Source organism: Colossoma macropomum, unplaced genomic scaffold, assembly GCF_904425465.1.
Source record: "Colossoma macropomum unplaced genomic scaffold, Colossoma_macropomum, whole genome shotgun sequence".
Taxonomy (NCBI): domain Eukaryota; kingdom Metazoa; phylum Chordata; class Actinopteri; order Characiformes; family Serrasalmidae; genus Colossoma; species Colossoma macropomum.
This window is the reverse complement of record NW_023494792.1, coordinates 19,983,118-19,999,479: the sequence shown is the minus strand read 5'-3', so window position 1 is coordinate 19,999,479 and position 16,362 is coordinate 19,983,118. Positions and strand designations below refer to the sequence as shown.

General features: G+C 36.3%; 2 protein-coding genes across 2 annotated transcripts in view; both read left to right on the top strand.

Annotated features, from left to right (window-relative positions):
* Window positions 1–2,199, top strand: part of LOC118812738 (mucin-2-like) — a 39,084-nt gene extending 36,885 nt beyond the window's left edge. Inside the window, exons 42-45 of the mRNA XM_036577846.1 lie at window positions 72–200; window positions 373–412; window positions 996–1,119; window positions 1,779–2,199. Coding sequence (XP_036433739.1) covers window positions 72–200; window positions 373–412; window positions 996–1,119; window positions 1,779–1,941 — 456 coding nt within the window. The 3' untranslated portion in view covers window positions 1,942–2,199. The remainder of the gene's footprint in view (window positions 1–71; window positions 201–372; window positions 413–995; window positions 1,120–1,778) is intronic.
* Window positions 2,200–13,216: 11,017 nt separating this feature from the next.
* The window catches only part of LOC118811859 (mucin-5AC-like), a 33,451-nt gene continuing 30,305 nt past the window's right edge, over window positions 13,217–16,362 (top strand). The window contains exons 1-5 of the mRNA XM_036576404.1: window positions 13,217–13,334; window positions 13,710–13,757; window positions 13,907–13,969; window positions 14,062–14,323; window positions 15,120–15,240. Coding sequence (XP_036432297.1) covers window positions 13,256–13,334; window positions 13,710–13,757; window positions 13,907–13,969; window positions 14,062–14,323; window positions 15,120–15,240 — 573 coding nt within the window. The 5' untranslated portion in view covers window positions 13,217–13,255. The remainder of the gene's footprint in view (window positions 13,335–13,709; window positions 13,758–13,906; window positions 13,970–14,061; window positions 14,324–15,119; window positions 15,241–16,362) is intronic.

Sequence of the window (16,362 nt, the reverse complement as noted above, 5' to 3'; positions counted from 1 at the left end):
AAGAGGTTAGTAGCTTTTGTGGTGATATAGTGCTGAAGGCCTTAACTGCACTATTCTTCGTTTCTGAGTAGAGTGGAGCAGAATGGGCCCCGAGCACACACAGCTGTGACAGGTTCACCTGCACATACATTGGTGGAGAATATATTACTACTAACTACAAGATCCAGTGTCCTCCATTCAACATCGACAACTGCCAGCCTGTAAATATTACACACATGCACACAAGCACATAGCTACATATACACATGCAAGCAGTAAATATCAAATGGCAAATAAGTAACAAGTAAATATCAATAGTTCTAGTTCAGTTTCAATTTATAGTTTTTCATTGAAGCTTTTTGCAACTTCTTGAGTCTGATCTCTAATCTGCAGGGCACAGTGCAGCTTTCTGCTGATGGCTGCTGCCAAGTTTGTAAGTATTACTTATCAGTAATGTATCTTTATCTAAGTAATAGTAATATGTTATTACAGTCATATGCAAAAGTTTGGGCACCCTGGTCAAATTACATTTTGATTATATTTAAGTGAAAGTAAGTTAACAAATTCTACACAGAGAACACTTTTGCACATTTTAGTGCACAATTACTGTTTATTTGCTGAAAAAAAACCATGAAATATGGCCTGTGCAAGTTAAAGCACATTTTATATTTTTTCAAAAATATTAAACTCATCAAATAAATACTGCAGTAAGATTTGCATAAAAATGCCATATTTAAGGTGCCTGTAGAGTAGCGGTAATTATTTTCACTCATAAAATCAGCACAATATGTCATTTGACCAAGAGTTTTCAAACTTTTACATACATTCTGTGTGCGTGTATGTAATGAGTACAGTAGTTTACTCAACTGATTGTATGAGGTGAGTAAACTGTTATACTCATATTACAGATACAGTATGTATTACTTTCAGGAGGTGTTACTTGTTAATAAATCATGGTCTTTTTTTTTATGAACTTCAAAGCTCTGAACCCCAGCGTTTTGTGTGTGCGTTTTCAGGTGTGGAGAAGGAGAAGGGATGTAAAGTAGAGACTATTTCTGAATACATCATTCATGACAGCTGTCAGTCAGAGACCCAAGTGGAACAGACACACTGTGCAGGAGACTGCAACAGCTACAGCAAGTGAGTATATATACACATAGGTGTCAATTATATAAAATATGGTTTACCCATATAAAATATGGGTTGTCGCTGTTTTGGAGGTGAACGGCTGTGTAAGGCTATGATGCAGGATCCTCAAAAACTCTGTAAACACCAGTAATTCTGTTGCACTCAAGTTTGTTTTTCACTTCCTGAAAAGTAAACTGATCAGACTGTGGGTGATGGAGTATGAGAAACGCACATTGTACACGAACAAAACTATCAGAGATGTCAGAGCATCACTCGCCAGACTTTAAAAAAAGTATTGTGCTGTAGTAATCAGATTGTCATTTGATCTGATTGTTGAGTGTAATTTAAGGAAAAATGCATTGGCAATGATATATTTGCTACTCATGTCAGTTCATCACAGAACACGACCTACACTCTTTAACTGTGGTTGTATGTGTATTTAACTCTGTATTTAGTGGTTTAAATAAAGTTTCTCAATCAGTATTAAGTAATGACTATGATTGTTTTAGGAATATACTACAGTAAAAATATAAAACAGGATAAATTGTTGGTAATTTTAATGGTAGCAATGTTCTATACATGTAGTTTGGAGTTTGTGGCAGTGAATATGTTTACTGTCTCTACAGTTTGCTATTTGACACCAATGCACACACTGTCTGTGTATGTTTCAGGTACTCTGAGCTGGGCTCTTCGTCCTGTAGCTGCTGTCAGGCAGCTCGCACCAGTAACAGAACAGTGACCCTGAAATGTCTAAATGGAGATACAGTACCACACACCTACGTCTATGTGGAAGAATGCAGCTGTAGCCAGACTAAGTGTCACATAAGCAAGTAGGACACACATACATAAATATAAGATACATCCACCGGAGACACAGCTACAAACTACACTGAGAATCTGCTGTTCATCATAGAAACAATCCTAACCCTAACAAAAGCCCCCAGCTATGATCACAATGCTTTGAATTTCTCTCTCCAAAAATTCATCTGATTTGATTATTTTCATAGGTGTCTTTGATGGAGTAGAATGACTTGCTTTTATTCCTTTATGCTTATAACTGAAACTTTTAAATAAAATGCAATATGAAAAATATTCATTGTCTGTTTGCTTATGTGTTCATTGATTGGGATCATGAACTCAGAAATGCACAAAGGGACTTTGGGTGTAAACCTGAAGAAATCTATAAAGAAACTGCTCAAACAATAACAACCTGAAATACACCTGCTGCCTTTTGACAATTTGTTTTAACACAAAAAAACTTAAAGTAAATGTCCTAATACTTTTTGGGGTCACTGTACACTGTAGAATTGTAAAAATGTATGTAGCATCCAGCCATATTATGCATGGCCTTTATCAATCGTCAGAAAGACACAGTGAATACATAATAAAACTGTGAATTAGGAATAGTCATGTTTAATAATTCCAGTTTTATTATAGGAGTGTGCAAAGGATTATGGGATCTAGTTTAGTAACCCAAACATAAGTGTGTAAAGTCTGGTAGTTTGAGTTTGTAAGTGTATGTGCACCAGAATCAGAATGCCTAAAGAGATGAGCATGATGGGAAGGGGCTTCTTAATGATCTTGATGATTGAGAAAACATTCCTGAAACAGAATTAGCATATTTTACTGTACTGTGGGAGCAGGTGAACGAACTTAAAGGACATCAGCAAGTGCTTATACTTTTTATTGACTGAATAGTAGCCTCACCATCCAATTCTCCCTCTCATTTCATGTCTATTCCCAAAACAGTCACAACCAATCTGCCACAGAACAAGCAAACAATCCACAATCGCTCTGTCTCTTTACTAGTCAGTGTTTTACTCTTTTACATTTTCACTCACACGTTTACATTTTCAAAACATCTGACTTGCAGTTTTTGTCAATTGCTTGAATACTTTGTCTATTCAGAAGTCATATTTTCAAAACAGCTAACATGCAATACTAAACAGACATGTAAAACGCTACAAAAGGAAACTTATTCTATCAAACACTACAACTTACAAACAGATGAGTAAATTCTTCAAACATTAAACAACCACCCAAAACAGACTACAGGATTCAGTTTGAACTTATTCAGCCTTCATTAGTGCTGTATGTCCTTTACTATCTGCAAATTCTTCACAGGGGTGTGTCTACAGGTGGAAAACTTGCAGTTTTTGTCAGTTGCTTGAACACTTTGTCTATTCAGAAGTCATATTTTAAATCTTCTGCCCATCCAATGAAATCTCCATTTTAGCTATTTTCTGAGTGTTCATGGTTTTTTGTCATAGATCATTTTGTTTTTGTTCATCTAAAAAGCACCGCTTTCCTATTGGCTGTTTCCAAGGTGTGCATGTGCTTAGTCAGTGCTCCTCCTTGACATTATCGCCAAATTATCCTGGTCTGTACAGCTGGAGGATGTCATATTGAGCACTTGTAATATTACATAATAAACTTTATGCTCACTTAAACCATTTACAATCTACTGCATTGTTCTGTAATGATTTGCACATGAAATACATTTTGAAATCAGATGAATCTTTTTGAATCACTCTGTATAATCTCAATAAGCAAGTCTAACATTGTGTGTCAGTTTTATGTCTTACCTCTTACATAGTCTTCTTTATACATGCTTACAATCTGCAACTAATGATAACTGATTGCTGAGTTAACAATTGTGCACTTTGTCGCTTACACAGGTGCTGAAAGTAGATTTGACTATGAGAGTGTGTTCTATAACCTTCTTCTGTAAGTGTCTTCTACTATCCCCTTTTTTATGTAATTCAGCAATACAGAAAACCTGTGAGCCCCAAAAGCATTTCTCATTCTGCAAATCAACACGTTTTACTTTCATGTCCTAAAACACCTCAAATCCTTTATGTAAGTTTCAAAACAACGTAGTCAAGTAAGTCAATACAAACTGGTGTAGAAATGTCACCGTGAATGATCAGATTAACAGTATGTGTATGTACGCTGGTGAGGAAGCAGGATGCTTGTGTCGTTATTCAAGTCCCAGTTAACGAAGACGGTGACTGAGCAGGCAGATGAAGTACAGCAGCTCCATAAACAAACAAAGAGAGACAAAACCAGGAGACAAACAAAGGAGAACAAGAGAACAAACACCAGCACTGAATCGACACTAACATAACAGGGCTAAGCAAGGAATAAAGAGGAGCCGAGGACTATTATATACACAGAACACAGACAAGGACCACCTGGGGGCAGTGATTACCAGGAGGGCTTACACACTGCACACAAGTGAGCAAGACACGGTTAAGAATGCAGCCGAGAAATGCAGCCTTCATTTCTGAAAACTTAAAAGACTAAACTGGTGTGTCATTCCAGACCTTCAATCACCCAGAATCCTTCACACGCAGATCAAAACCATTTAAAAACAGCTGAAAGAGCTGTGGGTGAGATATGGAGGTAGAGAGAATACATCACTTATGTTTCAGGCAGCAGTATGTCAAAATATTGGCTCAGTGTCTAAAAATAATGACTTCTTTTCTTGAAATACTGACTTAGTTTTTTTTTGACTGCTTACACTCACTGTAAAAGATTATCATGTTATTCACCCTAACACAGGCAGCAGGTTTTCAGAATACAACTTATTACTGATTGCTAGAAATCAGTATGACACTAAACACTCAAAAAGATGGCTCTTCAGTGGTTCTTTAGTAAAGAAAATGGTTCCATATAGAAACATGAACAGTCAAAGAAAGCTTTGGATGATTAGATGTTTCTTTGCATTGTGAAAACGTTCTTCAGGTTGATGAAGAATGTGCTGTTGATGGTTCTATATAGAACCTTTCTGAAAAGGTTTCTGCTACAGTTATTATGTCAAGCTTGTAACAATAAAAAAACCCTTTTTTTGCTACATACAACCCTTTTCAAAAAGGTTCTATATATAGCCATAAATAGTAAAATGTTGCTTTCTTAAAGTGTTTGGAATAATGGTAACTTACAGGCAGCCAATTGGTTGTAGGTTACTGTGATTTTGTCTACTGTTTGTCAAAATACAGTTCATTACCATATTTTTGGGGACACAGCAAGAAAACGTAAATAAACTTAGAATCATTTTGAGGTATCTGCTAAAGTCAAGGCACACCATTAAGTGTCTCTCGTATTTCAGTAAGACTGTGCAAGTGCATCTTTCACAGTCTGTTGCAGCTGCACATTTTCACATTCACAACACAATTCACACCCCATTGACCTCTCCACCTGCACTGCTTATGTACCTTAACATGCACCTGATCACCCCTTAACACCATTATACTTACAACACCAATGTAGTGAGATGACTCCATATGTCTATGTACACTTACCACCAGACTGAACAGCCAGCTCTTTGACCAAGCAGAGTGAACCCTATTGTCCTTATAATGCTGTATTTTGATCGATAGAAAAATGCCAACTGTGTCATTTAAAAAGAAAATTATTATATTTATCATTTCACCAACAATACAAAAACACACGTCAGTGAAGTGGCATATCGCAAGCATTCAGGTCTATCATGGTGTCAAGCAACCTCATGCCCATAAGCTTTCAGGATTTTTTGTTTGTTTTACTTTATGTTTTTTTTTTATTCTGTTTTTATCTGTTTTTGTACTCCTGAGTTTTCACGTATTATATGCTGAAGTAGTCTGTATATTTTAAGACAGTCTAACAGATGTATATGGTGCCACACTGCTTAGATCCATAGATTTCAAAGCTTTTTAAGGCTTAGCTCCTGTTATTTTCAGATCCCGTCACCAAAGTTCATGGACACAGGCCAGCTAATGTGCCAGCTAATGTGGCAACATATTTAATAATGTGATGTGAAGAGCATGACAGACCGGGGGGTTGCAGGGTGGTTTGTGGCATGATGACTGAGGAAGTTCTCTGCAGACAGAGAGCGCAGATGGACAGAGCACTGTTTAAACACAGACTGGGCCACTGCAGTGTCACAGCATGCTGTTAAAAATAAAAAACGTTATCACTGTATCTGGTGCGGAAAAAGCACAAAAAACAGCTTTATTATTCCCTCTGTTATCCAGGATTTAAGCGATTTAATCCAGACTGATTAATAGTCTCTGTCTCCACCCCAGAATGCAAGTGAACTCGGGTTACTCGGAGGAGCTCGGGCTTTGCGCTCCGCCCCCTCCACAATCGGGGCTCTCTCCCTGCAGTCCTGGCCGAGGTTCGTCGCCGCTGGTTGTTCGGGCCCCGCCTTCCTGCCGGCTCTTGCGGCCGTCATCGTCGGGGCCCGGGGGGCGGGCGCATGCCACAACGGCCTAATCAAGTTTTGTGCCATAGCGAACCGGAAAGGGAAGAGTGCTGGGAATTCTAATTTTATTTACACTGTACTTTCAGAACACTAAAAATATTTAAACTCATGTAAGACACTGGACTGGTGAGCTGTAATCACTCCGCTCCAGTTTTACATTTCCTGTGATGAAAAGTACACTCTAAAGACGGTGGTTCTTATTGAACCATAAACACTCAAAGAGCTGTTTGGATGCTTTAAGGGTTCTTTGCATCGTGAAATGGTTCTTCAGATTAAAAATGTGTTGTATATGGTTCTGTATAGAAACTTTTTTGATATGGGTTCTATATAGCATCAAAAAGGGTCCTTCTAAAGTTACAATATCAAGCTTGTAACAATAGAAGAACACTTTTTGGTTAAAGGCTAACATATAAACAATGAAAGAAAGCAGAAAACATATTCATCAAGACACATCATTACAAAACCAACTCAAGTTCTGACTAATAACGGCTGTGATATGATCTTTACAGGGCAGCACTGAGAGATGTGTGTTTAAAGGGTTGGGAGAGTTCCTCTGAAAATGTATTCTGGGTAATTTCCACAAGATGATGGTTTTTAGCACAAGGCAAAAAGGAAAACTGCACTGTTTTGGGAAACAAAATAATATGTTATAAATGACTTAATTGTCTGGACTTTATGTGTGCTGTGTGTACATCCATCTGAAAATGTCATGAAATATTTTGGTGTCCTTAATCGGGTATTCAGTAAGGCACTGTTTCTAGTGTAGGCGTAAGACAAAGAAATAAATAATGTAACCCAAGTGTCTTTGTTTATTTCAGCTCAAGCTGTATCTGCCTCAGTAGAAACCAGCAGCAGACACAATTTAGCTTATCATGAAGATTTGTTTTTTTGCTTGGTGGGTAGCACTAAAGTTATTAGCATGTATGCTAGCAGCTACAGTGTTTTTGCTTATATTTTCACACCTTTTAGAGAAAAACATCAGCTTTGCTTGACTCTACACATGATTGTGACAATCATGTAGATGTCGTAGATGCTGTGTGTTTGCACACAGAAAAATATACTTATTTTAATTTCTGTGCAATCTAGTGTTAGTTAACACAGTAAGCTAACCTAATAATTGCATTAGAACATAAACTAGAATGGTATTTTTAAGATTTTTTATGCTTTTAGAGTCATTACCTTGTAAAGAGTTTGCAGAATAATGTGAGGTAGTAGCTAATACTGACTTTCTGATAGAGCTGCTAAAAGTAATTTAAAACTGAAGTGAATGTATTGTTAGCTTGGCACAAACGTGACAGCTATTAGTGTTATCACAGAAGATTAAATAATGGCTACTTTTTTTACACTAAACACTGCAATGAAAATGAATGGCTGGTGCGTGTTCATGAATAAATGACAAAAATTAACCCCACACAGTCCAGTTAATGGTGAAGTTATCAGAGGGGACGATAAGCTTAAAATAGAGTTTAATGGCACCAGAACAGCTTTAGTAGCACACAGGTTTATCAATATTACCGACAACATTAGGATCATATAACTTGCCAGTATTTAATAACGAATATAGAGAGGTACACACTACCTCAGTATTTAGATGTTTCTTAACAAGATCACTGAAAAAGTTCTCTTTTCTTTAATACCTTGGTTAAATAACTCTTAAATAAATATCAGGATTGGTACAAAATCCTGTTATCAGTGCAGTGCTACCAGCATTATCCACCCAAAAAATAAGACCTTTGTTATTGTGACATAACGCTGATTTGTCCTATAGATCACTGAAGTCGGGTCGTCATTCTGTAGTTGCCGCCATGCTCTTACGCCCATCCCAGCCAACACGGTGGGCTCGGGCCAGCTCCGTTTGAGATTCGGGGTCTCGACCTTTATAGGCCGAGCGTGGCTGAAGATGTTCCGGCAAACAGAACGTCGGTCCAGTTCCATGTCAGGGCCGAGTGAGGCTCCCATTCGGTGGGTGTGTTTAATGCGCGCTCGCGAGAACAGCAGAACGTTCTCTCCAACCGTCATTTGTGAAAACCGAGGTAAGAAGACCATCGTCTGTTCAGAAATTTCACCGAGTAAGAAGAGAAATAATGTATTTTGGCGAAAGTGATCTCTGCATACAGTCCGAAAACTATTCACCCGTCTGTTTGATTTGTTTGTTTGCTTTAACTTGGCTAGCTAACTCAGTAGATACTGTTAGAACTGTTTGCGTAAACTTGCAGACTGTTAGCGTTAGCTAGTTAGGTTAGCTAACCTAGCTTCCTTTTAAATCAGGTTCACTTAACGTTACCAACGTGAACTTTGTTCATTTTAGCAGGGCAAGATAAGTTGAGTTGTCACACCATGTAGGAATGATTTGTCTGAATAATTAGGTTTTCAAAAATGAAATTAGAACACAGCTTTCTGTATGAGTGCAGAATATGGTGGTGAAGTCTCCGGTGAAATGCGTTCATTGCAAATCCTGGCCTTCTCTCTTGTCACTTTTCATTCCAGGTTGCTTCCGAGTTCTGCTTCTACCACAAACTCTTGTGGATCTGTAAGTGTTCCTTTTAAAGACTTTTTGACGCCATGCATAAAGAAATGACATTAAAGCCCAGCTTTGTTCATCAGTGCTGTATATGATAGTAAAGTCTTCTGTGGTGTGAATCATTCAAATGACGTTGCTTCCAAGTTCTGCTTCCACTACAAATTACTGTGGAACTGTAAATACTCTTTTATGAATGATTTATCTGAATGGTTTTGTCATTAGAAATGAAAGTAGAACCCAGCTTTGCTTATGAGTAAAGGATATGATGGTAAGGTGTCCTATAATGTTGAAATATCCTCATTGTATTTTAGTTTTTTTAGATAAATGTCTCTCATTTTCAGTGTGACATTGAGTTAATTAACCACAAAGACATTTTGTCATTACCGTTTTTTCAAGAGTGTAATAATGGATCTGACTCTACGAGTCAAGTTCCTGGACAGGAATTAAGCCTAGTCTTTGACTACACAGCTTTGTGATGGAAATTCTCCATTGTAAAGAAAATGTAGTACAGGAGTAGGTTTAATGCTTTTTCAGGAAACGGATCATATATGTTAATTCAAGGTGTGTCTACACAAAATTTCATCACTGTAAACCAAACTGATCAAATTGTGTGCAATCTTTTGCAGGACTGGGCCTAATAATTTGAACACTCAAGTATTCATTCTGTTTAGTCTTTGAAAGCTTTTATGTTTTTTAAAGCCAAAGTAGCCAAATAAAATGACTAGATAAAATAAAAACAACTAACTAAAACAAACTAAAACTGTGAAGGTGATAAAGGATGAACAATGATGGAATGTAAATATTATTTTATAAGCTTGATTTTGAGCACAAGTATTCTGGTACTTATTTGGAAATATCAATGAGTATTTGAAGTCTGTAAAATTCTGTTTGGGTCAGTCAAATTTTTTGCTCATCATACAAAATTTAGTTGTTAGACATGAATCGGTTAATATGGAGTTAGTACTGCTGACATATCCACACATATTTCCATGTAAATTATTTACACCCAAAAAAGAGTTATGATGATTCCATTGTCCACAGAAAAAGTGGGGGTGGGAGACTTTGTGTCATTGCCACAGGCAGATATCATGCCTGTACACAAAATCCTCTATTTCATGCCATCCTCTAACCACAGTGTCAAGTTTCAAGTAAAAAACAAAACAACTTTTGGTCTTGGTAAAAAGGTGTCCTGTCACAGCACTTGTAAAATGAACATGAACCAAAACAACTCTTGTACAGTTTCATATCGAGCTTTAACGAAAAGACATCAGGGAAAGTAGACAAAATGGCCTTGGACAGTAAAATTCATGTGAGATTCACAATTTTGTTCTTTCTTTCCAGAGTACTTACAGTTTACAGTATTGAGCTGCACATTTATGTTTTATTTCACTTGAATTAAGCTTTGTTGTTTGCTTTTGTCTGTTTCAGTGTTGAGAACTATACAAAACCACCAGAAAAAAAGTGTGTAAACACTTTGTAGAAATGAAAAAACAAAGGGTGAAGCTAAGAAAAAACAAAAACGTTTACCACAGTTATTTTGCATTCTGTTACCTTACTTTCACGTGGCTTAGTGACATGATGCAAATTGATGCACAGCAGCATTAGCCTGCCGGTAGCCCCGTGTATATTGATGAAGTAAGAACCCGTTTTTTGTTTAAACTGGGGGGCTGGCAACTTGTGTTCTTAACTTGAACTAGGCTGGTCAGCTAGCTAACAGGCTAAAAGTATCTACGGTATGATTAACTGTAAAATGGCCGTATAAAAGTCCAAAAAATGTCACTTAAATGGATTACACACTTAAAATGTCTATGTTTCAGTCAGAAGTAGCTTCAAACCCAGGCTGAATCCCAAACAGCTCCATACTCTCTAAATAGTGTGCTAGCTATGAAAGTTTCGAAATTCTAGCCTCTACAGCCAAACAGTGCACCATTTATTGAGTGTGAATGTGGCTGACTCCAAAATGACTTTCTTAGCTATATTATGCACTGTTGGGAGCACAGAATCTGGTATGTTAAATTCCTACGTAGTACAATGTAGGGAGCAGGCCAAAAAGTACTTATAAAGCGAGCGTTTTTTCATTAAACAGTGCAGCCTTATCGTATGTTCATTGTTATACGACAAGAAGTTAATAAATTCTTGAAATGAGTGCAGTAAACAGCGATGGACGACCAAACGTTCTTCTCCTCTTTCAGTGGTCCATGGTTGCTTGGTTGATTGATGTTGATTATTATTAATAATAAGTTATTTTGTGAAAAAGTTTGTACTGTGTTGTATTTTATGTTGGCCACCTTTTTAAAAAAGCAATAAGCCACTTGAGGCTCCCAGTAACGCACAGCCTCAAGTGGTTTATTGTTTGTGACCATCTACGAACTGTAAACAAAAAGTAAAAGTTTTCCAAAAAGTTGGGATGCTGTATAAAATATAAATAAAAACCAACTGCAATGATGTGCAAAAAGTTTAAACCCCATTTTTAATTGAAAATAGTACAAGGAGAACATATCAAATATTGAAACTGAACAATTTTATTGTTTCTTTACAAATATTTTTTTTATTTTTGAATTTGATGTCAGCAACATGTTTCAAAAAAGTTGGGACAGGGGCCACAAAAGACTGGTAAAGTTGTGTAATGCTAAAAAACACCTGGTGGAACATCTCACAACTAATTAGGTTAATTGACAACAGGTCAGTAACATGATTGGGTATAAAAAGAGCATCCCAGAGAGGCTGAGTCTTTCACAAGATATGGAGGGGCTTACTACTCTGTGAAAAATTTCATGGGCAAATAGTGCAACAATACATAAATAAAAATTTAAATAAAATGATCATCTATGCTACATAATATCATACAAAGATTCAGAAAATCTGAAGAAACCTCTGCATACAAAGGACAAGGCTGACAAACAGAATGGCCATGATCCTCTGGCTGTCAGGCAGCACTGCATTAAAAACAGAAACAATTCTATAGTGGAAATCACTGCATGGGCTCAGGAACACATCCAAAAACCACTGTTTATGAACACTGATGCTGCATCCACAATGCAAGTTAAAACTCTACCATGTAAAGAAGAAACCACTTATAAACAGGATCCAGAAACACTGCTGCCTTCTCTGGGCCTGAGCTTCTCCTGACTGAAGAGGAGAGGGAACATCTGTCTTGTAATCACTTACAGCATTTAGCAGATGCTCTTATTCAGAGCCACTTACAAAAAGTGCTTTGTTGTCTACTCAGAGAATGTATCTTTGCTAGTTACAAATAGGTTAGAGAGAAAGCCAGTCCTGAGCTCAGATATTGATAGAAACAAAAGGCCATGTTGATACCTAGAGAAAAGAACACAGCGCAGTACAATACATTTTAGTAAGTGCAGTACAATACATTACAATAAATACTTGGTTCAGTTATCAGTACACAGTAAAGCCAGCTTCTGTGATGCTATGGGGATGCATTAGTGTACATGACATGGGTGACTTGCACACCTGTGAAGGAACCATTAATGCCAAACGACATATACATGTTTTGGAGAAACATATGCTGCCATCCTTTTGTCATCTTTTTTTAGTGAAGGCCTTGCTTATTTCAGCAAGACAATACTAAACCACATTCTGTATGTATTACAACAGCATAGCTTTGTAGTAAAAGATTCCTGGTGCTAAACTGGCCTGCCTGCAGTCCAGACCTGTCACTCATTGACAACATTTGGTGCATTATGAAATGAAAAATATGACTGTGGAGACCCTGAATGTTGAGCAGCTGAAATCCAATATAATGCCAGAATCGGAAAACATTTCACTTTCAAAACTACAGCAGTTGGTCTCCTCAGTTTCCAAACACTTTGCTGGCATCAAATTCAAAATGGGCACATGTTTTTCAGACAAAATTTTTTTTTACTCGTTTCAACATTTGATATGTTACCTTTGCACTATTTTCTGTTAAATACAGGGATTAAATGATTTGCACGTCATTGCATTCTGTTTTTATTTACATTTTGCACAGCGTCCCAACTTGTTGTAGTTCTGCTAGGTGAGATCAGTTGTCAACAACGGAATACTTGATCTTAGTGCTTCTATTCTAAGGAAATGTTTGAAGCTGGTGACTTGGTATCTTAGATCAACACACCACATATCTGTGGTGGACTCATCACACATGGTGGACATTAATGAAGTTTACCTAGACTGTGTTTAATGTTAAACACAAATTTCGGTACATTCAATATTTATTTGATTAAAAAATGTGAAAGATCATCAGATAACAATGTGCATAATTAGTCAAAGCTTTGCTTTGAGATCATAATCACTGTTCACCTCAATCATATAAACTCCATGTGTCTGGAGGACGAAAGCACAGAGAGAGGGAACAGCAGCCTCTCACATACAGCCTGGCACCCATGGGTACCCTAACCATGCTGCGAGTGTGGGTGCTGAGTGTGGCTGCATTACTAAATGGACTCTCAGCAAAACATTCAGGTTAGAAATACATGGTAGAACTGTTGGTTATAATTTGCATTAGAACTGTAAAATATTAAAAAACTTTTCAGTGTTGGTTTAAATTGTTTATATTGCATAATGTGTGGACACTAAGGCAACTCTCACTGTAATTGTTTGAATTCTGTGAATTACTTAATTACATAATATTTCATAATAGGAAACCACACAACAGATTGTTGTAAATTTTTTTAATTTGTTGGTCATAGTGATAGTCATAGGTCATAGGCACATCAGAAAAAGTTCTAAACTATTTTGTCAAATGGTGTTGATATCCTCATTTTCTCTTATGCTTGTTTTTCTTTTTTTTTTTGACAATACATGTTGAGCTACATTTATTGTTATTATTTTTACCAGATTTTGACGTTTTTCCGGATGCCTCTACAATGATGAGCCCAACAACAGGTATGTATTACAGTGCACATCACATTAATTAACTAATCAAATAATGTTTTAATACTACAATTTAAGACTCGGTGAAATAGATAGATTATGTTAAAGTGTAAAGTATTATTGTATCAGCATATTGGCTCTTTATTTTGTCTTTCACCAAGCGTCCCAAGTGTCTATACTGCCAACAATGAAGATCATAACTGATAGCTATGAGAGTCTTTACGGTAAACTTATTCCTACAATATTAACCCAAATCTCCATTACATTAATGGTTATTGAAGGCAGCATTTAAGAGAATATGTTACTGTTTCATCAGGAATCGACGGGGATCACAACATGCAGGTGTGCAGCACATGGGGAAACTTCCACTTCAGTACATTTGATGGACATTTCTTCCAACTGCCCTACACCTGCAACTACATACTGACCACCCTGTGTGACAGCACCAAGACTGACTTTAACATCCAAATGAGGAGGCAGTATATCAACAATCTCCCCACCATCAGCTCCTTCACCATAAAGATAGACGGGGTTGTAGTCAAGCTTCTTGATGGCAACATTACTATTAATGACCAGGCGTGAGTGTCTTTCAAACTTGCACTGTTAAATACTGCCAGGATTTCACTAGTTTTCAGAGTGAAAAGCTATATTCACCATTTCATTGTGAAATCAACTCATCTTAAGATATTTTATTTCAGATATTATTTTTCATCAGCAATATACTGTGTGTAATACATGTAAAATATCCTTATAGTGTAAACATTTTTTGCTCTTTTTTATAATGTGTATATGCTTAATGTTGTGAAAGATTTTATTTAAGATATTTTTTTGTCTTTAGTATTATATATATATATATATTGTCTATACAGCAATAAGTAACAAATGTTAGTGTAAGAACACAACAGATTACTTTTGCTAAAATTTTTTACTTTGGAGAAAAAAGAGTAATATATCTTGTGAAATTCTTTGCTGTGGTTTACTGTTAATATGTTAATATGTTACAGCAAATTCCTGTGAAAGTAATGCAACTAGTAGCCAGCTATATACTGTCATTTTACAATGAAAATTTTATAGCATATGTAATATAAAACAGATAGTAAGAATAAGCAATGTCTGCTGTAAGTGTCTATATGGAAAATTAATGTACGTTTTCTTTAATTTAGGCTATTTGTGACATGATGGTGATTTAAAGGTTGCATTGATTTGTATGAATTTCATCACAAAAATCTCAATCATATTTCATGCTGCCATTATGTCATTATTACTTAATTTACTTACTTAGCCTTATTCTAAGATTTAGAAATACTTTCTCTAACTGAGCTTCTTGTCATTTGAGTGTGTGGTGCTTCTAATATTTTCCTGTTTTCTTATTAGAGTGGCCATCCCAGATTATAAGTCCGGAGTTCGGATTGAGAAAACAACAACAAGTTACATTAAGATAAGCTCCAATAAACTGGAAATTGAAATCCTTTGGGATCAACACAACTTTCTCTCGGTATAGTCGAACTATGTTTTCATTCTGTTTCAGTACATACTGTTGCTTGGTGCACAGTAAGACTAAAACTCCAGAAAATTAGTCTAATGCTTTTAAATTTACACCTAATCTGAATATTTACCTACGCCTAAGAAAGTGACATCTTATAATCTTAACCAATCATCAATTATGCATAAAATGTTTCTGTAAAGATAAAGCACAGGCAGATAATTGTTTTATCTACAGGTGTATTTGATGCAATGAGGGTTAGAGATGAATAACAACTGTGGAGAAGCTTTAGTAAACATTTGTTTGTTAAGCGTGACAGAATGCTGTACTGTGGTTTGCTAGGAGTCTCAGAGATAAAACGCAAACAGCACATCATGTAAAGAGTGTTTACATACAAACATAAAAACTTGCATATTATAGTCTAATCAAACAGGGAAAAACCATTGGAAAAAATGAATTTCGGGGTTCTGTGAGTTAAATGGAATACAACCAGGAAGTTAGGAATGTCTTTAACAACTTCTCCGCAAGCATGCATCTTTTTTTCTTTTTTTTTTTCCAGCAGCCCCAGGTAGAACCAGTTTGCATCTCTTCAGTTAATTCCTGTAGAGAAAGTAAAATCAGATGTTTGGCAAAGAACCATAAAGTAATGATTCTATGTAGTGTTCTCCAAATAATTTACTAGCACTGCCACTGCTTATGTAGTAGCTACAAGCTAACTGCTGTTTTAATAATTGCAGCTGTAATCACAATTAAGTCACCGTATCCAAAATCCTACTTGTGCTTACAGTTGTAGACCCCATAGTTTATTGCAGTCCCTTAAATGTCCATAATTATTTAAATATTACACTTTATCTCTTTAGTTGAGGAAACTTGGCGGGGGGGCATACGAGGTGCTGTGTCATGTATTTATTGTTTGTATTAAATACGGTATTTTTTTAGTGCAATATAATCAATGATCTGATTGTTCCATTATCTTGGGTACTAGATATGTTTTTTTTTGTTGAATAGAAAAATGTGCACTGAAATATTATAGAGAGTCCCCATGTTTAAATAAAACCCAATCATAAATATGGTTGTTGGTAAGAATCTTCTTAAACCAATATTATAGTTATTATCACAATGTCGTAAGAACAA